The 24667-nt window shown below is 42.7% G+C and overlaps 2 protein-coding genes across 2 annotated transcripts; one reads left to right on the top strand and one right to left on the bottom strand.

Moving 5' to 3' along the window:
* Positions 1 to 1024: 1024 nt before the first annotated feature.
* snx9b (sorting nexin 9b) lies at positions 1025 to 17462 on the top strand. Its single transcript, XM_070986924.1, has 18 exons — positions 1025 to 1337; positions 3392 to 3478; positions 5150 to 5224; positions 6230 to 6361; positions 8149 to 8311; positions 10795 to 10930; positions 11462 to 11546; positions 11678 to 11803; positions 11909 to 12026; positions 12136 to 12266; positions 12506 to 12609; positions 12728 to 12831; positions 13008 to 13085; positions 13290 to 13366; positions 14763 to 14852; positions 15517 to 15631; positions 15729 to 15820; positions 15984 to 17462. Exons 1-18 carry the CDS (start codon positions 1326 to 1328, stop codon positions 16029 to 16031), a joined length of 1773 nt encoding a protein of 590 aa, XP_070843025.1. The 5' UTR covers positions 1025 to 1325; the 3' UTR covers positions 16032 to 17462.
* Positions 17463 to 18208: 746 nt separating this feature from the next.
* LOC139347642 (angiopoietin-related protein 7) lies at positions 18209 to 24462 on the bottom strand. Its single transcript, XM_070987373.1, has 9 exons — positions 24327 to 24462; positions 23655 to 23901; positions 22200 to 22415; positions 20331 to 20450; positions 20115 to 20229; positions 19861 to 19998; positions 19489 to 19705; positions 19165 to 19360; positions 18209 to 19091 (listed from the first exon to the last, which is right to left on the bottom strand). Exons 2-9 carry the CDS (start codon positions 23808 to 23810, stop codon positions 18945 to 18947), a joined length of 1305 nt encoding a protein of 434 aa, XP_070843474.1. The 5' UTR covers positions 23811 to 23901; positions 24327 to 24462; the 3' UTR covers positions 18209 to 18944.
* Between the last annotated feature and the right edge of the window lie 205 nt (positions 24463 to 24667).

Raw genomic sequence — 24667 nt, 5'->3', positions numbered from 1 at the left:
TCTCTTTGCCACCTTCTCGTATATCAAACACATCCAAAACAATTTTATAGGAATGTGAATAGTGTGATTAGCGTTTTACTCAGATGCTCAGCACTAAAAGGAAAACTAGGATTTTTGTAATTCAGCATTGCCTTCATTGATACACTCATTTTCTGTAATATATTATTATTATTATCGCACTTCAGTGACTTTCAAGCGCTTCAGCTTGAACTGCTCCGAGTGCTTCAACTTCCATTAGTTTCTCAAATGCAAACAAGTAACATTTTAAGGTTTATTAGAAAGATATCAGCAACACTGAGAGGTGCATGCATCCACTCCTGGCCAGTGTGGGCCTTTGCTTGTCATGTAATAGCACGTTGATCCCAGCAGAGGCCGACTGCAGCATAATAAATAAACCCAGGGTCACTCCCTTCAGCCAGTTGTTAACAACGTTGTCAGTAAACACACCACAGAAGCTGCCTTGTAATTAGAATAATACACCGGCATTTTAACTATTGTTTGGCATCAAAATAAAACCAAATAAGCCTAATGTGGACGAAAACTCGCGCTGACCGTAGTTTATGTACTTTGAAAAACATCCGACAAACCATCAAAGAAATAATTAGGAGATTAATTAAAGTTAAAAAAAAAAAAAAAAAATCTTAAGATTAGGATTTTAAGTGAAACTTTTTTGTTTCGTTAAACTGATATTGTTTGACAAGGCATATTTGCACTGATTGCTTGACTTGACTGCTGCTATTGTTTCAGTAATTATCATCATAATTAACTGTTTTCTAGCTGTGTTTTTTCCTGGTTTATTAAATTGATTAGTTAATAGTAAATTACTTCCTAATTGCGGGGTTTTTTTTCTTACTTTTTTTATTATTACGTTTTTTTTATTATTAAGTTAAGTTTTTATTATTAAGTTTCTGAGTCCATGTTATTTTTCTCCATAACTCGTCAGGTCTTGGAGGGCCGTACCGGACCGAGCCTACCTTTCCGGTTTCTCCCCGCGGATGAGGTCACTCCCTCCGCGCTGTCAGCGGCTCTTCACGCGCCGCAAACTTACAGTCGCACTGGAGCTAGTCTGTTCCCACCGCCTCTTTTGAGCAGAGTCTTTTCCTGCTGTGTTTGTTTGTGTGTTTGTTTTTTTCAGCTTTTAAGTGGCAAACCGTTTTTAGTGATGTGTTAAAGTGCGCTGCTCGGCGGCTCTACAGCGGGAGGAGTTATTACCGAGTTTTCTTCGCTTTTAGTGGAAAAGCAGCGGGGGGAAATGTCCAGCTGAGGATTGGAAATCCTGAAAACCGCAGGGCCTGTTTTTGTAATGATTGATCAATGCTTCTACAATGGCGGTAAAGGTAAGTCACACAGCTTTTCTAGGCCGATTTAACGTCTACTTGGGTGTTTAACCTCTAGCAGTTTCCACTGACAGCTGTTGTTTTGTGAATAATGCGGGTTATGGTTGTAGGAGCTCGGACGGAGTTCAGAGTCTCTCGCAGTAACGTTAAGTTCACAGTGAACACTTCGCTCGAAAAGCTTCACATTAAGAGTCAAAAACATTTAATACTCTGCTTCAGAGACGTTTTACGGACGCTTATAAGTCATTCGTATTCAGTAAATGTCACACGAGTGTTTTCGTTTTGTACATGGAAAATGTGTCTCATTAAGAAAGTGTCTTGTGACATTTTACTACCTTTCCCAGTGCGGGTCAGCTCTACCTCCGCGGAATGCTGGGAAATGTAGTGTTCACGGCTCGCTGCTACAGTACGGTGTGCACGAGTAATTGTCTTCATTAATAATCATTATTAATACATATAGTTTTAATATGAGTTACTGTAGTATTTATTGCTACTAGCAAACTATGAGTACTACCATTATAGTAACAGGAAATAGGTGGGTGGGTCTCAGGCTTATTGTGATTTAATTTTGTGTTTGTGTTTCCAGATTCCTACACGTTTAAGTTTAACATCCCCCTCCAAACATGTTTTTATGACATGTAAAAATATTCTGTTTGCAATACCAGTTTTTGTGTGACATGGTTTTTCCACACACAAAAACATGTTTTCTTAAAATTACCTTCACGCCTCCTCCGTCTTTGAAACATACAGAATCTATGAATATGCAAACATTGTTCGTGTCAGATGTTTCACTGCTTCACGCAAGATGTCTCCTACTTTACTGGAAACTGCGTTCTCGGTGTATGCGTACTGGAGGTTTTAAGTTTCCATACTGGATTAGAGCTGCAGTGATTAATCAATTACTTGTCAACTGTTACGGTATACTGAATGTCTTTGGGTTGTGGACTAAAGAGGATTTGATTTGAGGATTTGATCAAGTCTTCTTCAGCTTTGAGAAACTGATCACACTTTTCTGGCGTTTTGTAGACCAAATAACTAATCGATTAATCGAGGAAATATTCAACAGTGAAGATAATCGTAGTTGCGGCCCTGTGTTGGACCATGATTGACCTCCAGACTTGTTTTAATGTCACAAAATCATGCTCATTGGTGCACAAAAGTCAAAATTCAGGTGGCCACAGACAACCCCCCCCCCACTCCTCCTCCTGCAGACGACAGATCACACCACACCATGCCATCAATCGAGGAAGGTGTAGATCATCTTGGCCCTGGCTGACTTCACAAGAGAAACAAAATGCTTTCACTACGTAAAAATAACATCTGAGCCAGCAGAGCAGAGGCTGTGGCCAGAAACATTCACGAGTTCCTGTTTGAAATCGTCCCCCAGCTTCCTTGCCTCCTGGGAGGTAACGCTAAAATAGATCTCTGTTCAGGGAAGGACAAGAAAACCTTGCATTCCATCTCACTGGTTAATGAACAAGTTAGTTAGATAGTTAGTTGGCCGCTGTTTTGATAACACGTGACGTGCTGATAAGAACAGACAATCCAAGTGAATTTGGATAGTCAAATAAAAACCAGCCATGAAGTGAACTGTGAAAGGTGAAGTCATATATAGAATAGTTTTCACTCTACTGCCTTTCAGTGTTGTGTGTATTTGTATGTATGTATGTGTGTGTGTGTGTGTGTGTGTGTGTGTGTGTGTGTGTGTGTGTGTGTGTGTGTGTGTGTGCCTTAGGGGGCGGGGGGGGGGGCAGATTTGTAGATGTGGGTCAGAATAACTGCTCCTGTGTTAAACTGAACCAAGTAAGCTGATGGTTCTGGCCTTGTTTTTACTTGATACTGGTGCCTAGTTAAGAGTCAGCATAATACCCAGAAGAACTAGTTTGGCCAGTTTCACCGTGCACTGATATCCCTCCATAAGACTTATAACACTGAGGGTGCTATTGTGTGTGTATGTGCACATGAGAATGTGTGTGCACGTGTGTCTTGTCTCACGAACGTGTCCGTGGATCATGCAGCAAGGCTTGTGTGTTTTTGTTCTCGATTGTGTTCAGGCAAAAGTTTTGTATGACTTCACTGCTGAGCCCGGAAACAACGAGTTGACGGTGAAAGAAGGCGAGACGGTCACCATCACCAATCAGGTAAATCTCTACCAGCTCTGTGCAGGATCTCTCCATCTCAGGCTCCATTTTTTTTTGTATTTGGATTGATGAGGTTTGCATTATTCAGAATGAATCTGATCCCAATTGGTCCTGTGATTTGAATGTTGCACGTGGCCATACTGTGATTTTGATATAATCTCGATTAATTGTTCAGCCCTACTACGATTATATCTTTTTTCTAAAAGGTAGATTTTTAAATGGTGCTGTTTTCTGTCTAAAAAAAGCCTCAGCTTCGAAAACTAACAGTCCAAAACTCACATGATCTCAGGTTGTCCATAAAAAAGTGCCATGAACTCACACAGAGGAAGGAAGGATGAAAGGGGAAAAAAAGACTTGGAGCAAACATGATGTCATTACAGCCAGTCGCCAGTGGTTCAAAGGTCACTCACTGTGTGCTGACCTACATAGTTTTCTAATCAACGTCGGTCTAAAGCCAATCAGGACCTACTGTATGAGGGAAACAGAATCTTTTTTCAGCACTAAATACACTGAGGAGGAATTTGTCCGGGGAGATTTCAGTGTGTTTACAGATACTTGAGTAACCTGGTTGTTGTCAGCTGTTTGCTCTGACCTCAATTCTTAAATGACTTGTGAATGCTTTTCTTAACTTCATTAACTAATGAAGAGGAGCACAGTTACAGTAACACTGCTTAGAGATGCAAATCACAGAAATATTAAGGGTAGAAATACATTAGAATACAGAGGAACTACAGGGCTTGTTTGCTCAGCCTGTGTTTCTGTCAAATGCAGATAGAAGCAAACCTTTTATCATATTATAAGCAGGCATCGCTGAAAACCCATTTAACAAGAACGAATGGAAATAAATTGAAACTCCTCTGTTAGCTGCTCAGTCAACCTGCACCCCACATGGCAACAGCTAGCAAGAACCAGCAGAAGAACATAGAAACTGTGGGCTTTGCTTTCGGCTACTGTTTGCTAGAATATCATAACAATCTGAAATATATTTATTCCAATGATATAATATAATTTGGCTCAGACAGTGCGGTAGTGTTGGCAGTAGTGTGGGCTGCTCATGTGATTGGAGAATGCACTGTGCTTGCAGAGGGTTGTAGTTTTACTGAATTCTTATTTAATGGTTTGCAGAGAAATTTAGCAGTTCGTGTGATGGAAGAGCTGATTGCACTGCATGGTTACAAATCAATTAAATGGACATACTTAGAACCAGTATTGCTTTTTTTAATGTCTATTTAACTGGGTTTCCATGGAGAACTAATTTGCACACAGTAACAAAAAACAGTTGGCTCTCTTATTTTTACCATCCTCTCACTATCATCCAAATGCTCGATTTTTTTATTTTATTTATTGATTTTTTTTTTGCAGCATCATGTAAAAATACTGTAGAAACAAGAGGAGAAATCTGATAACCAATGTGGGTTTAATCAGGTTTCTGCAATGCATTCAAATACATTCTCCTTTTAATGTGTTTTTCTCCTCAGTTGCCTGGTTGTTAATTCAATTCAGTTCAGTATACCTTTATTTGTCCCGCAAGGGGAAATTCCAATTTACAGTAGCACCAGTAAAAGAGCAAAAAACAGCAAAGCAGTTAGTGTGCATATGGAGCAGACACCTTCTCTCTGCAGTCCTGGACATCAGTGCTAACATGCTGTCTTGGGTCTCGCTGTGTTTCAGAATATTGGAGGCGGCTGGATTGAAGCACAGAACTCCAGAGGAGATGTTGGACTTGTGCCAGAAGATTACATCGAGGTAAGACAGTCACTGAGTTTATGGTGACGATCACATTACCCCGCAGACCATCGGCCTCGAGGTCAAGATGCACTGTCTATATCAAAGTACAACCAAATATTTAACTTTTCACCCTCTCAGTGCCTCTATCAGCTAGATATTTGTCTTCACTGACAGCGATATGTTTCGGCAGTCACTGCAGACTGTGGCGCTGCCTTGAAACTAAAATCACAACAGGATGCGCCTCCTTCAGGGTTTTGCTGATGAGGGTGTTTGTGTGTGTGTCTGTGTGTGTCTGTGTGTGTGTGGGTGTGTGTGTGTCCAGTTTGATCCAGAAACTCTGACTTCATCATGAGGATGTGATTCACTCTGAAGACATTCAGAAAGAGACCCAGAGTTTGATTAAAAGTATAGTCAGTGAAGTCTGTTCCAACAGTTCAGCGTCGCTCTAAACAACAGTTGCTGCAGCAGCTAACAAACTAGCGTCTCTGTGTACAAGAGAGGTTGATCGTCTCCATCTGCTTGTGGGTGTTTGTCTGACCTTAAGTTGCCTCCAGCTGCCCCCAGACAGTTTTGATTTGATTTCCAAGTCATAAAAACTCACTGATGACCATTGCACTTGCAGCTTATGTAATATTGAATGAAAAACACCAGGACACATGTTTCTCATGCAACTGCTTTCAATTTTAGTGCACTCTACTGGCAAAAATAAGATCTGCAAAAACAAGGTGCTCAGCTATAAAAAAAAAATAGCATTAAGGATTATGTGTATGTCCTCATATTGAGAAGTTTTAAAGCAGATTTAAAAGTGTAAATTTAAGAGTCACCGGCCAGTGCTATCAACACTTAAGATAGATAAATGGAGAATGTTAAAAAGCCAGTTTGCAAAGCCAGGGAATACCAAGGAGACACGATCACATTACCACAGAAGAATGCACCATTAAATCACGCTGGGATATCTGGATGTGTTCTCTTAATACGACTGTTTTCTGTCTCTCCCTTTGTCTTTTATTCTTTCATGTGTAGCTCGGTAAGCAGTTTCCATCGTTCCCAGGAGCAGGAACAACAGCACCTACCCCTAGTTTAGGAAATGTTGCGTCTTCAGACCTGTCCATCTTTGATGCCTACGCTCCTCAATCAGCACCTGCACAAAACCAGGTAATGCACTCAGCTAATGAAGGTGTGTGTTTCACATCAGATGCCTGTTTGTTAGCAGTTTACTGACCTTTAGTCAGTACAGTAAGTTAATATACAACCATAAGTTCTTTAAATTCAGCAGCCCAAACTGGTGCTGGGGAAGTAACCGTAAACACCTGCAGGAGTACCAAGAACAACGCGTCTGCCATGTTCCCGTTCCCCCACTCCAAAGTACGTGTGACGCGGTGATGTTAAAGAAAAAGCCAAAAGCAGAAGTGAGCGATGACAGAGTTTTACTGACGTTCGTGCAGCATGTGTGAACCCGAGAGATGCAGAAGTGAGAGCAGCTGCAGTGGAAGATATCCACCGTGGTCGTGTCATTTATAACCGGCGCAGGCTTCAGCTCGAGCAAAACAGAGTCAAGAGGAAATCGAGTGCAGCGAAATCTTCTGTCGTTAGCAGGCAGGAAGTTCCACGAATGTGAGCGTACTGCTGGATCAGTAGAAATTTGGGCACAGTAAGTGTTTGAGTCAGAGCAGGAAATGTGTCAGCCATCATCCCTCATGCTGTCTCTTTTCACCCACTCACACACACATGTATATCCAACATCACCTTAACCCATCCCCTGCTGAGTGTGAGCCTTCACTGCCGGCGCTTTGTGATGATGTCACCTTCTTTTCCCCTCAAGGTGGATGCGGGAGGCGTAAGTCCGCCCCCGCCGGACACCCCCGACACCCCAGTTTCCCCCTACCTTTCGTCCCCTGATGAGGTAACCATCACTTCGGGGGGGTTGGTGGATGAGGCCAGTTGCATGAAACCGAGGCCTCCACCCTCACCCGTTCTCTGCCCCAAGCCTACAAATCCCCCTCCTACTCCTACTGCCTGCAGACAGCATGATCTCACCCTCTCCGTTCACCTCCGTTCACACGTGCACGCTCACATGTCACCAATCGACTCCCACACCCTTTATTTCGACTGCGTGAATCAGCACCACAGTGAGACTTCAAAAGCTTGAAGATCAAAGACAAAGATGTTCGTTTATCACACGTAATTGACTAATCACACGATGAATCATCAGACCAGAGTACAAACATCCAGATGATGATCAGAATCTCACAAATAATCGTAAAATTTTTCTCAATGACATTTTTACTGACTGTTGTTGTAAACACTGTCTGTATATGAAGGTGCTGGAAGACGCTGTTTCTTGTGCACTGCTGTGTTCATTGTGCCGATGTCTTTGCAGCAAGTTTCTGTGAATCTACTGGTTCATTTACAGTATTTTCCTGTATGTCTTTTTTGCATTATGTGGTGTATTCAGTGACGCTGGTTAGCATTAAGCTAACAGCAAGTTACAAAGGGCACACGTACACTCTATTGCATGCCCATGCCCACAAGTTTTCATAGGAGTCTACACATGAGATCTGCCTTGCAAGCATGGCATGTAGCTGCACTTTCAGTTTGTAAGTACTCAAAAAAAAACAAAACAGTATGGATTTAAGACCAGTAATGTTTGTTTGTGTTTGTGTCCACTCATTATTGTAAGCATGTGTTTTTTGTTTTTTTTCGGATGTTTGCTGTTACTGCATATGTTGAGCAGCATTTACTACACTGTCAGAGTCGAGTTGATTTGTCTGAACAGATTCCCGGTTAGGCGCCAGGTCTGCATCATGTATTTGGAAAAGCATGTTATTCTAACACGCCTGTCAGCTTCTCATTAAACAGACTGGATGGCCTCTTCTCTCTCTCCGCTCCACACTCGCTGTTTCATGTCTCTACCTCACATCTTCACTCTCCGTCTCTTCCAGGCTAGTAATGGTAATGATCCCTGGTCGGTGTGGAACGCGGACCCCTCGGGGGGCTCCACAAACAACTGGGCGTCCAATCCAGAGGGCACCCAGACTGGGAAGACTGCTGCGGACCCCTGGAGCTCCGTATCACAGGGCCATCCTCAGGCTTACCAGGGTCCAGGTAAGAAAAAGCTTTTCAGTTAGCAGCCATAATTGATTTTGGGAACTTAGTGTGACAGTACAGTACAATCAGTGCCTGTTATTTAGAAATTCTTAGTTTCATTCTTGTGGTTGTACTTGCACTTCTCACTGCTGCTATTCAAAACCTCAGGACGATTTAAATTAGGAAATGAAGTCTGTGCTGCTGAGTGCTTCTGCTTTCAAGTTATTGTATTTGTTTACCGTATGTTGTTTAACAGGACCATAGAAGTTTATTTGAATACCAGATTTCTGAAGTGCCATATGATAATACAAAAAATGTTGTGCTAAAAACAGATGACAGAGGCTCTACGCTGTGATGTCTTAATGTTGTTGCAGGCACGCGAAGGTCACACACTGTTTTTAGCTCCTGGCATCATTATGTGGCTGAACAGTTGAGCTCACTGTTTGCAGATAATTTGCTGTTTAAGCTGTAAGTGTGGTCGATATATATGGCTGGGGTTGTTCTGGAAAGACTTCCTGCTCAGACCTCTGGAGGTTTGAGCGTAATTCATCCATTAATCCAATTAAGCAAACTCATATTAGCAGTTAGATTATGTGGCTTGTGAATCGCGTTTCTGTTGGGATGCTTGGTTCTGCATTCTCACACATGTAGATGCTACACATTCAGTGGTAAGAGGTCTCTGTTTGGGTGAAAAATGGAGGACATCCTGAGTGTGTGACAACAATAAGATTAGCTGCAACTGTCGTAAACATCTTGATCGAAACCAACATTTTATGTTCGCCCTGAAGATTACAAAACCCATGTTTCTCATAATGAAATATTGGCCAAGTTGTCCTGGCAAAATATACTTGAAATAAACCTCCTCAGAGTTCCAGATGGGACTTACATAATAGAAAATAAAATACTCAGGTCAGAATATGGTCTCCTCTCCTTCTCCTTAAGCTGATACTTAAAGAGATATACCTTCAGAATATATAGCAAACCCTCTAATGTGGAACTCCAGGTAGTTTGATCCAGCATTTATTATTAATATTTCACCCACGGCCTTCCAGATTTGCAGTGATTTGTGCTTCTGCTCCGTCCCTGGCCAGTCCCTCCAAACAGATGGTCCAGCATGTGGACAGGACGATCGAGTCATGATCTGTTTTTGCCAGACTGTGGAAAAGTTAGCCTCACGCATGACTCAGAAGGACAAATTACTTGACCTGTTTTTTAAATTCTCCAGTTGTTATTGTAGAAAGAGAACTGGGGGGAATAAATGTCAACGAGAGGAATTAACAGACTTTTCCTTTCTTTCTCTCTTGCCAAAGACATCTACCCGTATCCTTACCTTATTGATTACACAGGTATCGCATGCATCGCCCGGTGGACGCCTCATTTTCTGTGTGGACTGGCAATAAGTGCTCATGAAGACAGGCTCCAGCAAATAGTTTTAGGGAATGAGTCTTAAAAGCATGTGTGTGAGGCTTTCACTCTGCATCTCGATATTAACACTATATTTGCACGTTATTGTGATGTGTGACAGGATTATATTGTACATTTGATACATGCAACATACAGTATTAAGCTACAGAACAGGTTTCAGCAACCGGAAACACGTAGAAAGTATATTTAATGTTTAGCTTCAGCTAAGGCTAAGCAGATATCTCACCAGCTAGCTTTAACTTAATGATGTGTTTTGTAGTTTTGCCAACTTAACATGCTGTTTTCTCTGACATCTCTCTGTATTTGGTAACACAAATGTTAGAAAATCTGATTCTCTTCACTCACTTTTGGCCAACTGTGCAGTCATTGCATTGTGGCTTCGTCGGGCAGATGCAGCAACACACTTATGATTTCCTAACCTGCCTGTTGTGTATGTGGAAATAGTTTCATTCATTGCTTCAGGCCAAGTATCTGCTTCTGCCTCACAGCCTACAAACTGCATCTGTGTGCTTTCAAGCCTCATGTTGAGAGAATCATGTTGTTCTGTACTTACAGATGCAGGAGATGATTTTGCAAGTTTGCTCTTTGCGACTCATTTGTTTCTAGCATGGGCGGCAGTGCTCTGTGCATGCTCAACACATTTGCTGCCAGTGCACGCCATTAAATTACAGGAATGGAATGTTTCTGGTAGTTTATAGCGAGTGCTGCGTTCCCTCAAGCTAGTGCAACTGCATCTGTTACTGCAGGAAAAATCTCCTCCGAATCAGCATTTAGGACTACAGAGTCAGACTCCTCCATTATTATCTACTTTAGATGATATCAGTCTGACTTAAGAATTGACTTAACAAACACTTTTTATTAAATGCTTTTAATGTCCATCCCTGCTGGTGTTTTATCAATATAATAGAGCAGAATTTGTATCAGCGAATCTTCCCCAGCAGCTGTGAATTCTCACTCATCTTCTACAGTTTGCCTGTACATTAACATGTTGCACAGAAGGTTATTAAAGAACGGAACATGGACTTTCTCTGTCTGTGATTTCAATCACAACCATGTGTGTCTCTATCTGCCCTCAGGAGCAGAGGATGACGAGTGGGATGATGAGTGGGATGACATGAAGTCTACTGGAGGTTACGCCGAGTCAGAATCTGGAGACAGTGGAGCGATACAGAGAGGAGGAGCTCACGCTTCAATGAAAATCTCCCTCAACAAGTAAGACAATAAGGCAGTACACTCCCACAATTTCACGGACAACAACAACAACATGGTGAATTGTCTTTGTTTGGACCAAGCTATACTTTAAAGCTGAGTATATTTTATAATCATGATTACATAAACTGTAAAAGGCACCCTGTGGTGTTACAGTGTGTCTCCTTGAGGTCAAATAAACATGCTGAATGCATTTCCTTCCTCATTGAACATTTTCAAAGGTGTTTTTTCCCAATTTAAAACCTGCAAGAGTAATATCATTGTTTACTTTGCTTATTCTTTCCTGCATTTGATGGCACATTGTTGCATATCTTGGAACATCAGTATAACCTGTGTGTGAAAGCAATGGCGAGGATGTGTTTCACCTCACATAAGGAAATCTAAAACGCTACTAGAAGTCGAAAACCACAGGAAGCCTTTAATGATTGTGACAATGATGAAGTAATTTGATAGTTGTGGTTGATAAATGGCCACAACCACTCAGAAAGCTCTCTCTAGAGAGGCAGAGTTAAGAAGTCTTCTCTCTTTTAACAGGTTTCCTGGGTTCTCCAAGTCTGGTCCAGAGCTCTACCTCCTATGCAAGCAGCCTGCTAAGGGCAAAGAGAAGCTGCCAATCTATGTAGGTTACCTCTAGATTTTTGCAGATGTTAAATGTCGTAGTATCGCAGCGTGGTTTTACATGGTTTCCTCCCTTTGCTTGTGTGAACCCATGTTTGTATGCCATATGATGCAGCGTTGTTTTCTGCTCAGGTGGGAGAAGTTGGTCCGGTGTGGTCTTACCCAGAGACTCAGCTAGAATGTGTGGTGGCTGATCCCAAGAAAGGCTCAAAGATGTACGGCCTCAAGAGCTACATCGAGTACCAAATCACACCCAGTGTAAGTATTCAGGAGCAATTTTATATTGTTGATATTTTTAACTGAGGAATGAACCGAGCTGGAGTTGTGTCCCAATGTCTATAACACCATATTATTGGGTTGCAGACCACAAACCGACCCGTCAATCACAGATACAAGCACTTTGATTGGCTGTACGAGAGGCTGCTAGACAAATTCGGGTCAGCCATCCCCATCCCCTCTTTACCAGACAAGCAGGTGACAGGTAAGCACCCAACTCTGTGACCAACAGGTGTGAAGATGCAAAAAAAAAATCAAACGCTGCTGCAACATGAAAAATGAATCTACTCTGTGCATCCTGTCGTTCACTCCAGGGCGATTTGAGGAAGAGTTTATTAAGATGCGTATGGAGCGGTTGCAGGGCTGGATGACCAGGATGTGCAGGCACCCAATTATTTCCAGCAGTGAAGTATTCCAGACTTTCCTCACCTACAAGGATGAGAAGGTGCGCTCCTCCTCCTCCACTTCTTCTCCCTTGAGCTTTTGGATAATGTGTGCTTTTAATATTGTGTCACTGAAGGATTGATAGGTCCTGCTTTTATTGCTAAAATCAGCCATTTGATGAAAAGCACATTTGATTTATTCTTCAACAGCTGTATATAGTAAAGATGATTTGTACTTACTGAGGCTCAGGTTGGGGAGTTTTATTATTGCTTAATTAAAATGAGTGATTCATTGATGCAGGACTGGAAGACGGGGAAGAGAAAAGCAGAGAAAGACGAGACGGTGGGAGTGATGATCTTCACCACAATAGAGCCTGAAGCTGCGGACCTGGATCCTGTGGAAGTGTGAGTTTAATGGAACTACTCTAAACTGGGGAGAGAAGAGCCTGGCTCAGAAAGCAGAGGCATTAATCATGCGGCCAGTAGCTGTTTGTTCACCTGCTTGTGGTTTGCTGTGTGACAGGGAACAGAAATGTGAGCAGTTCAGCAGGTTTACCAAAGCCATGGATGACGGGGTAAAGGAAATCCTCACCGTGGGCCACGAGCACTGGAAGAGATGCACAGGCCGTACGTACTGAAGCTAAATGATGTTTTACCACACGCAGGCCACACCTTCACTTAGTGCTGTAATAACTGTTTGTATCAAAGAATGCTTTATTATGTCGAGTATTTTGTCAACTCAAGAAGTATTTATTCACACAGTGTGCGAGCGCTTGTGTTCATGTCTCATGTTTCCTCCACAGCTTTGCCAAAGGAGTATCAGAGAATTGGCAAAGCCTTTCAAAACCTCTCCTCCGTCTTCACCAGCAGCGGATACCAAGGTACAGCAATGAATACAGATATGACATCAGAAGTTATTTTGAGGGAGTTCAAAACACACATGTATTCATGATTGTAGTAGCTGAAGTAGATGCAATGAACTACACAGTCATTCGTTATGTGGATATCTGTTTTGAAACAAAGTGACACACAGATACTGCTAATAAACACAGTGATAAAATGCTTTAATCGCTCTCCTGCTGTAGGCGAGTCAACCCTGACCGATGCCATGACAGCAGCAGGAAAGACATATGAGGAGATCGCTCAGATGGTGGCCGAGCAGGTGGGTACCAGCCTGGTGCAACATACTGTGAGGGGGCCTGTGTCTTTTAATTGTTTGCAAGGGGAGCGCAGCGTCTTTACAGTAATGTCTATTTTTTTTCGTGGTGGCCAAGAAAAATGTTCAACTTTGGTTAAAACGCTGCACTCGTCACCATCACTTGGCTGTCCAATCACAGTGAAGGAGAGGCGGGACATGTAGTGCAACACAAAAAGTTCTCTTTGAACCGATCTCCACAATGGCTCTTACCGAGATGTTTCCTCGCCACAAAATGTCATGAACCCTCGTTGTCCAGCGGGTGCGCCCTCTCTCCCAGCCTTCCCTTCATCCGGAGCGAGTACTCTACCTACCTACCTACTCTACTCTACAACACAAACTATCTGAGTAATTAGGTACTCGCAGTGTTTTTGGAAGAGCACATTTTTAGCTGTAGAAAATACTGTGGAGGCCCCTAATATCACTGCCTCAACATGCAGCAAAGGTCCTTGCAGGAGTGTTGGATATGCTACACAGTTTTTTTTTTCAAAGGTCTTATTTTTAGACCCGTTTATCAACCACATTGTTGTGCGTTCACTCTGACAGTAATAATAATATCTCACCATGTCTGTGAACATTTCCTTCCTGCAGTCAGTGTTTACGTCCCAGTTGTGGTGTTTTAATGAGCCCTTTAACCCGGCGTCCTGCTCGCGAAGTCTGTATCTGTGGAGGAAGAAGCTACAGGAAAACTTTCCTCTTGTGTTTCCTGAAGCTCGTGTTGATTTGCAATTTGTAATAAAATCAAACTTTGGCCTTTTTTGATATCCTGGCAGCTTCCAGAGGGAGGATTCGTCTGGTAAGCTCGTGCTGCTCCAGACACTTTTTGTCAGTAGCGTCCTTGGCTTCAGTGTAGCGATGACTGTGAATGGTAATGGTAGAGTGATATGAGAGCCACTGTCTGCACATGGGTGCATCTTAGGAGTCTAAAACAAAGCAGTATATCTGTTGCATCAACCATAAGCTTTCTATGGATACATTTAGGCGTAAGGGAAGAATGGTGGCTATTATAAATATCAGATGATCTGCAGGATATGTGGATATACCGTATCAGCTAAATATTATTGCCTCCTTAATTACTGTACCAGTTGTTTGTAGTGCTACAGCAACTCTTTGTTTAGTGATGCTCAGCTGAATCCGTGTCTCTTCATGAGAATCTGCACTATTATTAACTTGAGTTTTTCTTCTGTTTCAATTATGCTGCTGTTAAAATCAAACCTTGAAAAGTTGCTCCCGTGATGTCATGTTTCCATGAATTCTCTCTTATCACTTTCCAATCACTGTGTTATTTCCTGTCTCGAATTTAACTTTGTTCCAAGTTTAGGTTGCGTTATCTTTTACGTTTCTGTCTTTGCTCCCTGTACAGCCCAAGAAAGACCTCCACTCCCTCATAGAGACCAACAATGAATATAAAGGTCTTCTCGGATGCTTCCCAGACACCATTGGAGTCCATAAGGTACATCAGGAAATAGTCTTGAAGTTGCTGTTCTAGCCTAATTGTAAAGCTTTTACCGAGTGGAGATTTATGCATTACTAATTTAAAGGGGTCACACCACACAAACCAGTTAATACATAGAGGATATGTACACCTTACACATGTGACCCTTTAGTCCCCTCTTAAGCAAAGCAAAGATAATGTGACATATTGAACATATTTGACCCGGCACGTGAGTAAAACGCTAAACTGCACTAACTAATAACCACACATACATTTCTCTATGTGTGCATTTATAAATAAAGACTGTCAACATCAACAGCTAAGTTTAATCATTTGGCACTAAAGCTGTTGTACTACGATGTTGTGTCCTAGCTAATCCTGCTACAGTGAGTTCCTGTTTACATTGATGGCATTCGATTTGTCACCAGTACTGATGTTTCCTGAAGACGTTCCTGAAGTCTTATTAGTCCAACTCGATTAGTAAATCAGTTTAGAAACTAGCTAGCAGTTGCTGAGACCAGACTCCAGAAGAGACAAAATATTGTGAATGTCAGGTTTTCGTTTAGCTTCTTTTTAAACTCCTTCACCTTATCTGGATGCAGATGAGCCAAACAGTGTTTTGTCTTCATACAGCGTGACTGAGACCTCCTGTGTTGTTCATTGCGTTGTTTAATTGTCACAGGCAGCCATAGACAAGGTGAAGGAGGCTGACAAGCTGGTGGCCACCGGTAAAATTACCCCTCAGGACAAAGTCACCATGGCTAAACGAGTTAGCACCATGTCTTACTCTTTACAAGGTAACACACTCACTCAGAAACAAGTGTTGACTTTATTTTAGTGTGATATCTGTTTCACACGCCCCCCCCCCACCACCACCACCTTTGTCTCCCACAGCTGAGATGAACCACTTTCATAGCAACCGCATCTATGACTACAACAGGATCATGCAGTTGTACTTGGAGGAGCAAGTCAAGTTTTACGAGACGGTAAAGGCATTTTTATCAACCCTCTGTCACAGTAAATTGCGGTCTGTCCTTTTCGTTGCCTTATTACCTGGGGAGCAGTCGCACAGCGCTTAGATACTCAACCATCACATGACCGTCCTCTGCTTTTGTACTCATGCGAGTTTTTCTCCTTCTGCATCGACAGATTGCTGAGAAACTGAGGCAAGCACACAGTCAGTTCACTACAATGTGAAAGCAACGACCTTCAGTCTCGCACTACAAGACGAGGAGAGTTAAGCCACCCAAATATTCTTGCTTACACTGCATTCTTTTCCCTCCCTTTAATTTAAACTTCACTTCTGTCTTCCTCTCGCTCTTACCTCATCTCTTCCTTCCTTCTGCTCATGCCAACAGTGCCAGCTCACGCCCGCTGCTCTCAGAAGGCTGTGAACAACTACTGTGCAGCAGCTGAAGAGGCTTTGACACCAGTGTTTGCTTTTTCTTTAGGGCCAGCAATGATAGCAGAACAAGGCACACTATATACACACACCCTTTCCTCTGTCCAAGGTCCGCAGCTTGTAATACAGGAAGTTGGCATCACAGAGTCGCAGTCTGTGGCTGTGAATCGTGACATTGCATGCGTCAAAACCCCAGAGTTTCTCTAACGTGATGCAGTTTTTCAGCTATGGCTGCAAACCCGTGCTTGCATTTTATCTGCCTATTTTAAAGCAATACTCTGCTGTTTTTCCATGTTATGAAAGGATTTACACGTGTTGCAATACTGCTGGCTGCGCAGTGATGTACTGACACCGAAAACCAAAGCCATCCTCCCCTCTGTCAGTCAGCGACGGCAGCGGGGGGGTTGATTTCTGAATCCAGCACTGACAACAAACCAGAGCTTTACTTTCTTTTTCTCTGCCAACATTAGGCCCCTTTTATTAATCGTATTAGTCCCGTTAACATTTGAGAGAGTCCTTACATCTTCAGTGCAGCGTTCCTTTATGAACTAGGCTTGGAAGAATTGGCAAAGGCAGAGTGTGTGTCCTCTGTATGTCCACTGCTGGCAGTCCATAGCCCCCTTTTCATCCTGCACTTCCCCAAAGGCTCACAGGAAGCTCCACCTCCTTCCTGACTCGCTCACGTGCCTTTGGCCCTTTGAGGAAAATAGTAATGGTTGACTAAGTTGGCCCCCGGCCTGTATATCATGACACTGCAGTTTACATTTCAGGAGAGAAGGCGAAATGTGTGATGAATGATATTTTAAGCCTTGGTGAATTCATACCTCCCTGCTGGCGGTGCCAAACGTGACTCTTCTGTCCCAACTCTCCTGAAGAATATTTGTCCCTTTTTTGACCAGGTTTTGGTGTTTTATATGAAGGTGTAACACCAATGTGAGAATCTGTACTATAAGAGGAGTTTGGGATGGAGCCATGGAGTATATAATATATGCAGTTTTGATTTTGCTTTTCACCACACAGTTTTCAATCAGTCTCTAATCTTGTTCGCTCTTTGTTTTCTTATCACTTGATACATGAAAGATATATATACATATATATTCTATCAGACCTATCAGGTGCTTCTTGTCATTGAGATACTATTTTATGTATAGAAGTATTTGCAATACAGTGTAACTCAAAGAAGAGCAGAAATTCTGTTTGATTTATTAAATAATGATTTGTACTCATCAGGACTTTGTGTCTTTGTGTGTGTTTGAAAGAAACCTTGTCTTGTTCTGTGCATGGTGTAGGACACACGACGCACTCTCTGACTTACTCACAGTAAAGCCCTTATTTGCCTCAGCAGATTCTTGCGTAGAGAAGGACTGGAATGAGAATGAGTTGGTAGCCTGTGCGAAGGGTCAAAGAGTGTGTTTGTGGAGGAGGTGAAAGAGCCCTTTTACCCCACATTCAGCTCTGGCCCCCATCAGGTGCAGCTGGATGTGCAGACCACGTGAAGTAGCCAGGCGAGGAGGTCCTACACAGCAGACGGCACATTCAGTCCCATGTTTGTCAGTTGTTTTAGGGCTTCAGTGGAGCTAGTAGCAATAATAGTTCCGTTTAATAGTTCCTCCCATACTACACCCATAAATTCTTGCCAATGAAACGATCATTTTATTTTCTGATTTTATACTTGAAGAGCAAACCTGCAGCCTTTTTTATGTGTCCTTTGGCCTGCAGACTTCACTGCAGCTCAACACATGCCTGCTACAGCATATTGACACAAACCTGCAACAGGCTAAAGGTCAGTGGAAACCCAAGCGTGAAGTCATTTGAATGCAAGTAACACATACTGGATGCCACAGATAAACAGAATACGGTCTGATAAGAGTTATCTCTTGTTTCCACCTGCCAGTCAAATATTAGTTCTCAGCTTAATGCTCTTGCAGAACTTGAACCGTTGTCTTTATATGAAAGTGTCACAGTTTGTACATATGCTGTTTATTCTGCACTTCATACAGAATTTATGTATACTCAGTCCTCAAGTAGCACATATTTGCCTGACCCTAGACTGTGAGACAGTTGCACTTAAAATTTTTGGATTTATGTCTAATATAATTGTTTTTGTGTCCTGGCTTGTTTGCATAATAATATTAAAAGTTAAAATTCAATTTAAAGCTCACACAATTCAGTGTTGGCTGAAATTCAAACAAAATATTGGATAATAATCATAAATATGCAATGAGCACACGCACCACACGCCGAGCATTCAATAAAGAGTCACGTGATCTGCCTGCCAGCTGCACGCGCCTCCTCTCAGTGGTCAGAAGAGACTGTGAGTCCCTTCACTCCTCTGTCAACACATCATACCCTTTTTTTTTTTTTTTTTTGGCTGGGTGTTTCAAGGTATCAAACTAAAAGGTACAAAATATATGTAGAAAATAAGGAAGAACTCACTTCCTGTGACTGAATGAAAAAAGTCTGTGTCCCAAAAAGAACTCAACAGTATAAAGGTGGCCTCTTCAAGAATATGCAGGAGAAAATGAGTCCCTAGTTTGAGCGTACCAGTCACACACAGGATATGTTCAAGTTTCTATGGAGGTTCACTCATTAAAAAAAAAAAAAAACAGTCCCAGCTGACATTACTGATGAGCTCAGCCAATAAAAAGACCACTGGACTGTCCCGGTGAGATGCTCACATGCTCCTGTGTCCTTGGTGGTGCAGTGGGTCAGGGTGACAAACGGGTTCGGAAGTTGCGAGGCCGGATCATCATGCTGACCTTCCGTAGGGAGTAATAGTCAGAGTCTTTCCAGGAGTACCAAACAATCCCATCAGGACCAAGCGGCCCCCGGCCTTTAGGGGTGTAATGGCCTCCCTGCAGGGTTAGGAAGTAGTAAACACTCATGGCTTTAAAAGATGAAATTGAAGGGCTGCCAGTGCACACTTACCCTGTAGTAGACTCCATTGAGGTTTGCATAGAAGCACTGGTTGTACCACCACCCGCCATGGGAGATCTCTGCGCAGATGTTGCCACTGTCGGGGGTGCTGAAGCCCTGCTTGTCGTGGTACCAGCTGAAAGAGTCCTGCACTGTCCCACTGAAGCCAGACACATGGAGACGGTACTGATGCTCCTCATCTTCCACACTGCACACACACATACACGAACAGTAGAAATTATGCAAGAGATACAGCTGGGTGTGCATGTTTTGCTGCGACGTGCAAATAAGTTCATGTGCTTGTCAACCATTTGTGCACTGGTGCGTGACAACAACCTGAAGCTCTGGTAGAGGGCATGTTTGTGCTTGTTGCTCCAGTCCTCCAGGTGGATGCGGAGGCTGTAGTCTCCCTGGGTGCTCAGGTCATGTATGTGTTCGTTGCCCAGCCAGAACTCTGAGTGAAGGTCACCGAAACCGTCTCTGTAGTCCCTCCAGCTGCGATCAAAGCTCACTGAGCCGTCAACACGCCTCTGGATCACAGTCCAGCCACCACCTGAAGCAAAAAGAAGGCATCATACTGGAAGGGGAAGCATATGCCATGTCTAATATCTACTTGTTCCCATCTGGCCAAAGGAGGAGTACAGCTGCTGAGCACAAAGCTGAGTGTATGCTTGCCAGCTTGTTTTTGTGTGCATGTGTGTGACTTACCATCTGTGTCCATATCACAGTAGACTTCCACAGGCGTGCCAGCCAGTGATGGCACCACCCTGTAGAGGCCTGATCTCCTCACTCCATTGTAGTAGATGGAAGCACAGTCTATGGGACAGTTCCTCACATGCTGGATCTCTGAGGGAAGAAGGTGTGAGCCAGGGTGAGAGGAAGTAAATCAACAGCAGGACTTTGGCGCCATCTGCTGGCCGAATGCAGTATGTGAGCTTGCATGTGTGTCTGTGGGAGTGTACCTGGGTGCAGAGCCTCTTGAGCATTCATCAGAGGGTTGGGACGGACGATGTTTATCAAGCACCCAGGGCTTCTTTTCACTTTATCCACCAAGAGGGTCAGATTATGGAGTTGGTTCTGAACAGAAAAAAAGAGAAAACTATCAAAACCACCCAGTGAACACAGGTTTTTACATGCTGAAAACACTGAAAATGAAACAGTGCTTCTGATGGGTATACCTGGAGGTCAAGGATCAGAGTGCCCTGTAGGTGAAGCAGGGTGGTGGCTTCAGCATAGTGAACCTCCAGCTCATGGAAACGATGCTCCAAAGAGATATTCAAATGATTCCTCTCTTCACTCTGACAGCATACATGTAAATACACAAGCATGCACACACACAAAAGCACAGGCAACAACTAAGATCTGTGTAAGAAATGCTTTAATGCCATTTAAAGTAATGTAGTTAGGGTAGAAAACTTTCTCCTGTATTTAAATTAGGCGATGCCCTGGATAAGTTTAAGCATCTATTCCTTAATATCTAAAAATAATTTAATCAGAGTACTACTCTAATACTTAAATAGTTAGATTATTACCCATCTGCACAACAGCTATAAATGACACAATGGATACATTCTAAGAACTGATTTTAAGAATCTAGCCAAACATGTAACACTAATGTAACATATGTAACATATAAGACATGAACCATCATCAGTTTTAGTGAAATAATTCATTCATAAAAAAGTAGCAGTTTTTGGCAATTTTGCTGTGCACATTAGCAAATAACACTAAACTTAAAATAAAAAGGGAATAAACGATGAATATGCTAAATGGTCAAAAGTGCTTCTTGAGTTTTGTTTAAAAATAAAATGATCTTACATTTTAAAATGAACACGGACATGAATTCACTCTGTGTTTCATTTCGCTCTCTTGGCTGCTTTAAATGTTGCAGCACTGATGCACTCTGCCAGCTGCAGCTTCTGACAGCTTCTCACTGCTTTTCACATTCTGTTATGTGCTCATATGCGGTAGTGAAATGATTATTTACTTCAGTGCAGTTTTGAGATACTTTAGTGGGGTATGTCCATTTTATGCTACTTTAATCTGCTACTCCTCTAAATCTAAATCTCCTCTTTAAGGAACCCCATGAGTGTGTTGGGACCCACTCTGGGACCACTGGTGTAAAGGGTCTTTGTAGATTTGAGCCACTTGTCCAACAATTGACTCTTCATTTTTTCTAGTCCATCTCTGTGCACACACTCGGTACAGAAAGGGCGAATCCTCTCTTATGAAATTTAAAGGCAGTCTCTTCACTGTGTGGTCTATTCCTAGCCTGGACATGGAGGATAACAGTAACTCCCATTACCTCAAACCCTTGAGCCGTCTCCCCCTGCCTTGTCCCCAGGTACAACACACATAACACATGTGCCCTTTCCACCATCAACCTTTGGCCACTGGCTGCTCCAGCTGATAGTCTGCAGAGGCTCACTGCTTGAGACGCATGAGGCAACACGTGGAAGAGTAGCAGGCTAATCCTGTTAGTGACTAAGGTCAAGGACATGCTGGGGGGAAGCCAGCTTGATGACCAGGCATGACGTTAGAGTGCAGCACACTACGCAGCTAAAGTCATGTGTTTCCTGCACTGAAATACAGCACAGGAGAGTGTTTTTAATCACAGAGTGCTCCACCAAACTGCAAACCATCATTTTTTAACAGCCAGAGTACACAGAGAACAGTTTTAGGAGTGTTGACTCCTTCATTTCAAATGAATACCGAAAGTAAATATTAAATCAAAGGATGTTCAAGGCTGATCAAATATTTCTGTCTCATCTGAACCATCTCCTCAAGCAGAGTAAATACATGAAAGAAGCAAATATTCTAGTAAAAGTCTGGCTTTGAAAAGTCTGATTTAATGCCGCTGACTCAGAGGAGCAGAATGAGTTTACTCTCCAAATGAGCAAAAAAGTGAGTTCTGTTACATGTCTAGTCAATTAAAAAGAAACAGAACATCCAGAGCTCCGGCAAGACTAAAGCCAGCACTCAAAGCAGTTGACAGGATTGCTGCTGATAGTTGACCCAGGTCTGCTAAGTCCATATGGAAATGTCACCTGCAGCTCGAGGACCTTGATGCGGTGCCGGTGGTTCCTCAGCTCCTCCTGCAGCTCGGAGATGGTCTCCTTCAGCGCCACGATCTGCTGTTTCCTCTCCTCGTTCTCGTGCAGCCAGTAGGACACCTCGTCTGTGCAGCGAAACATATCCGGGCACTTCTGCTCATCGAGCTGAGGCAGCGTGGCCACCAGCCGACACATCCCATCCTCCATCACCTGTCAGATGGAGAACGACTTCTTAACTTTCTTCTTGGAAATGAATACATTTAATTGAATCTGCCAGAGTCAAAGTCTAACCAAAGCAAATTGTTTCTCTCTTCAGTGTCATGTTTGCAGACATTCATGTGTCTCACAGGACGAGTCTGACTGACTTTGGTCATCATCACCATTTGGTTTTTCTGTAGTTCCACCATTTTTGATTTTGACTGAAATTGTACATATTGCATTAAAATTTGGTGCAGATGTTCATGTCCCCCAATAAAGTCGGCATGTAAGTTTTGTTAATAGCATTTAGCTCAAAGCACCACTGTGTCGAAGTAGCATCACGGCTGTGCACTCTTTGTTCAAGTGAAGCTGCCAAACATTTTTGCTCCTGACAATTCATCATGTGCAATAGGACAGTTGGCGATAGGACAGTACATATATCTTTATTGATTCCTGAACTGTCAGAGACTTTGCCATACTGTGATAATGCAGAGGCCATCCCTTTGATAGCTCTGTGTGTATAGGGCCAGCGTGCAAATCTATAAACAAGAATGTTTTTTGGCAATATTGTATTGAAATACTAAAAATAATTATAATAAAAAGGAATATTGTACTTTTTACTCCAATACATTATTCTGACAGCTATAATTATTGGTCCATTTATATTTACATTTACATACTATGATCAGTTTATAAAGTACAGTATGATATAGACTAAACCAGCCAAAAGGTATATAAAGCAGTTAGAATTAGCTCATCATCAACCAGCTATGATACGAACATGTTTTAATGACTGAAAAATGTAAAGTAAATATTAGAGAAATTCCAAATATAGGAATGTATAAAATATAGATGGACCATATCAGTTATCTCAAGACCCCTCTGATTTATCCTGACCAAATACATCTGTAAAACGCTACTTGGTACATAAAGTATTAACTATGTAATAATGTAATATATAATAATATATCTGTCACAGGGGCAAATCATCTGCAGCATGAGTACTTCTAGGTTCTTGGTATTTTTATTTGAGTTTTCCTCCACTGCTGTCTTGCATGTTTAATGATGGCAGAGCACTAAATTCATGACATTACTTTTTCAGCACTAGTTGGAATTGAACCATGACTCTGATCCCTGCAGAGGACAGATGACACATCTCTGGAGAAAAAAGGAGGAAACAAAAGTCTCTCCTGCAGCAGCTTCTTCAGAGAACATCACACCGCTGTGCTGTTGGATGTTTACAGTAATTACCTGGTTAGTGTACTCCCCACACTGGGATCCCCCGCCATTGCTCTGAGTGGTAGTGTTCAGGCTGTCTGCTTTGGTCTCTGGAAGCAACACGATGAGGATACAGAGAGCAGAGCACACGCTCCAGCCGGGAGGGTTTGTTAAGGACAGGAGAGACATGCCTGGTGCCTAGTTAGTCTGTTCCTGCCTTGAGAGCTGGGGTGGGACACTGGAGTGTGTGCTTCACCATGTGAGGCTCTGCTGGCTCTTCCTACAAGAGGAAAAGCAGAGAAAAGTAATGCATTATGCTCCAATTGTCCAATTCATTAAGCCAACAAGACACCTTTTAGCACACGGTTGTCCTCTTTCTCTGTATCACTGTCACACACCTTTGTCTCAGTGCAACTAATAGGACATAAACTTAGGAAAGTGAGATTAATTAGGAGGACGGTGATCCCCTCAGCTATCACATTACTGGAGTTTGTTCACCGGTAACTCAATAAACACAAACACACACACAAGCTTGCACATGTCACCTGCTCTTAAACTGATGTTCTGACTTCAGCTCAGCTTAAGATAACCGTCTCATTCCATAGCACACATGTAAGCGCACAAAGCATGACAACATGCAGCAAACTGAGGGACTGTGGAGGAACAGAAGTGTGCGTGCACTTGTAGAAATGTTGGTGTACTCACCCCAGTTGCAGACCACCTTCTACCCCATTCCCGGCCCATTTCAGGCTGAGGGGCTCTCTCCATTTTCTCCTCCTCCTCGCTGTCTTCTTCTCTTCCTGTATGGCTGTCTCTCTCACTCTGTGTGCCTCATGCTCTTCTTCACTCTTTCCCTCTCTCTCCCTCTCAGTGTGGACATCTTAGTCCCATAATCCACCTCTAAGAGGATTCACGACTGAGGGATGGAGGGAGGCAGACAAAGAGGCAAGCACAATAAAATTATTGGTAAAACACACAAGAGGAAATGCTGCAATAACAATTTCTTTGTTAATGTTACCATTAAATCTGCTGCTCTCATGGGAGTC

The sequence above is a fragment of the Chaetodon trifascialis genome, chromosome 19 (assembly GCF_039877785.1).
Source record: "Chaetodon trifascialis isolate fChaTrf1 chromosome 19, fChaTrf1.hap1, whole genome shotgun sequence".
Taxonomy (NCBI): Eukaryota; Metazoa; Chordata; class Actinopteri; order Chaetodontiformes; family Chaetodontidae; genus Chaetodon; species Chaetodon trifascialis.
The sequence above is the reverse complement of the archived record's forward strand: the minus strand, read 5'-3'. Positions and strand labels throughout refer to the sequence as shown.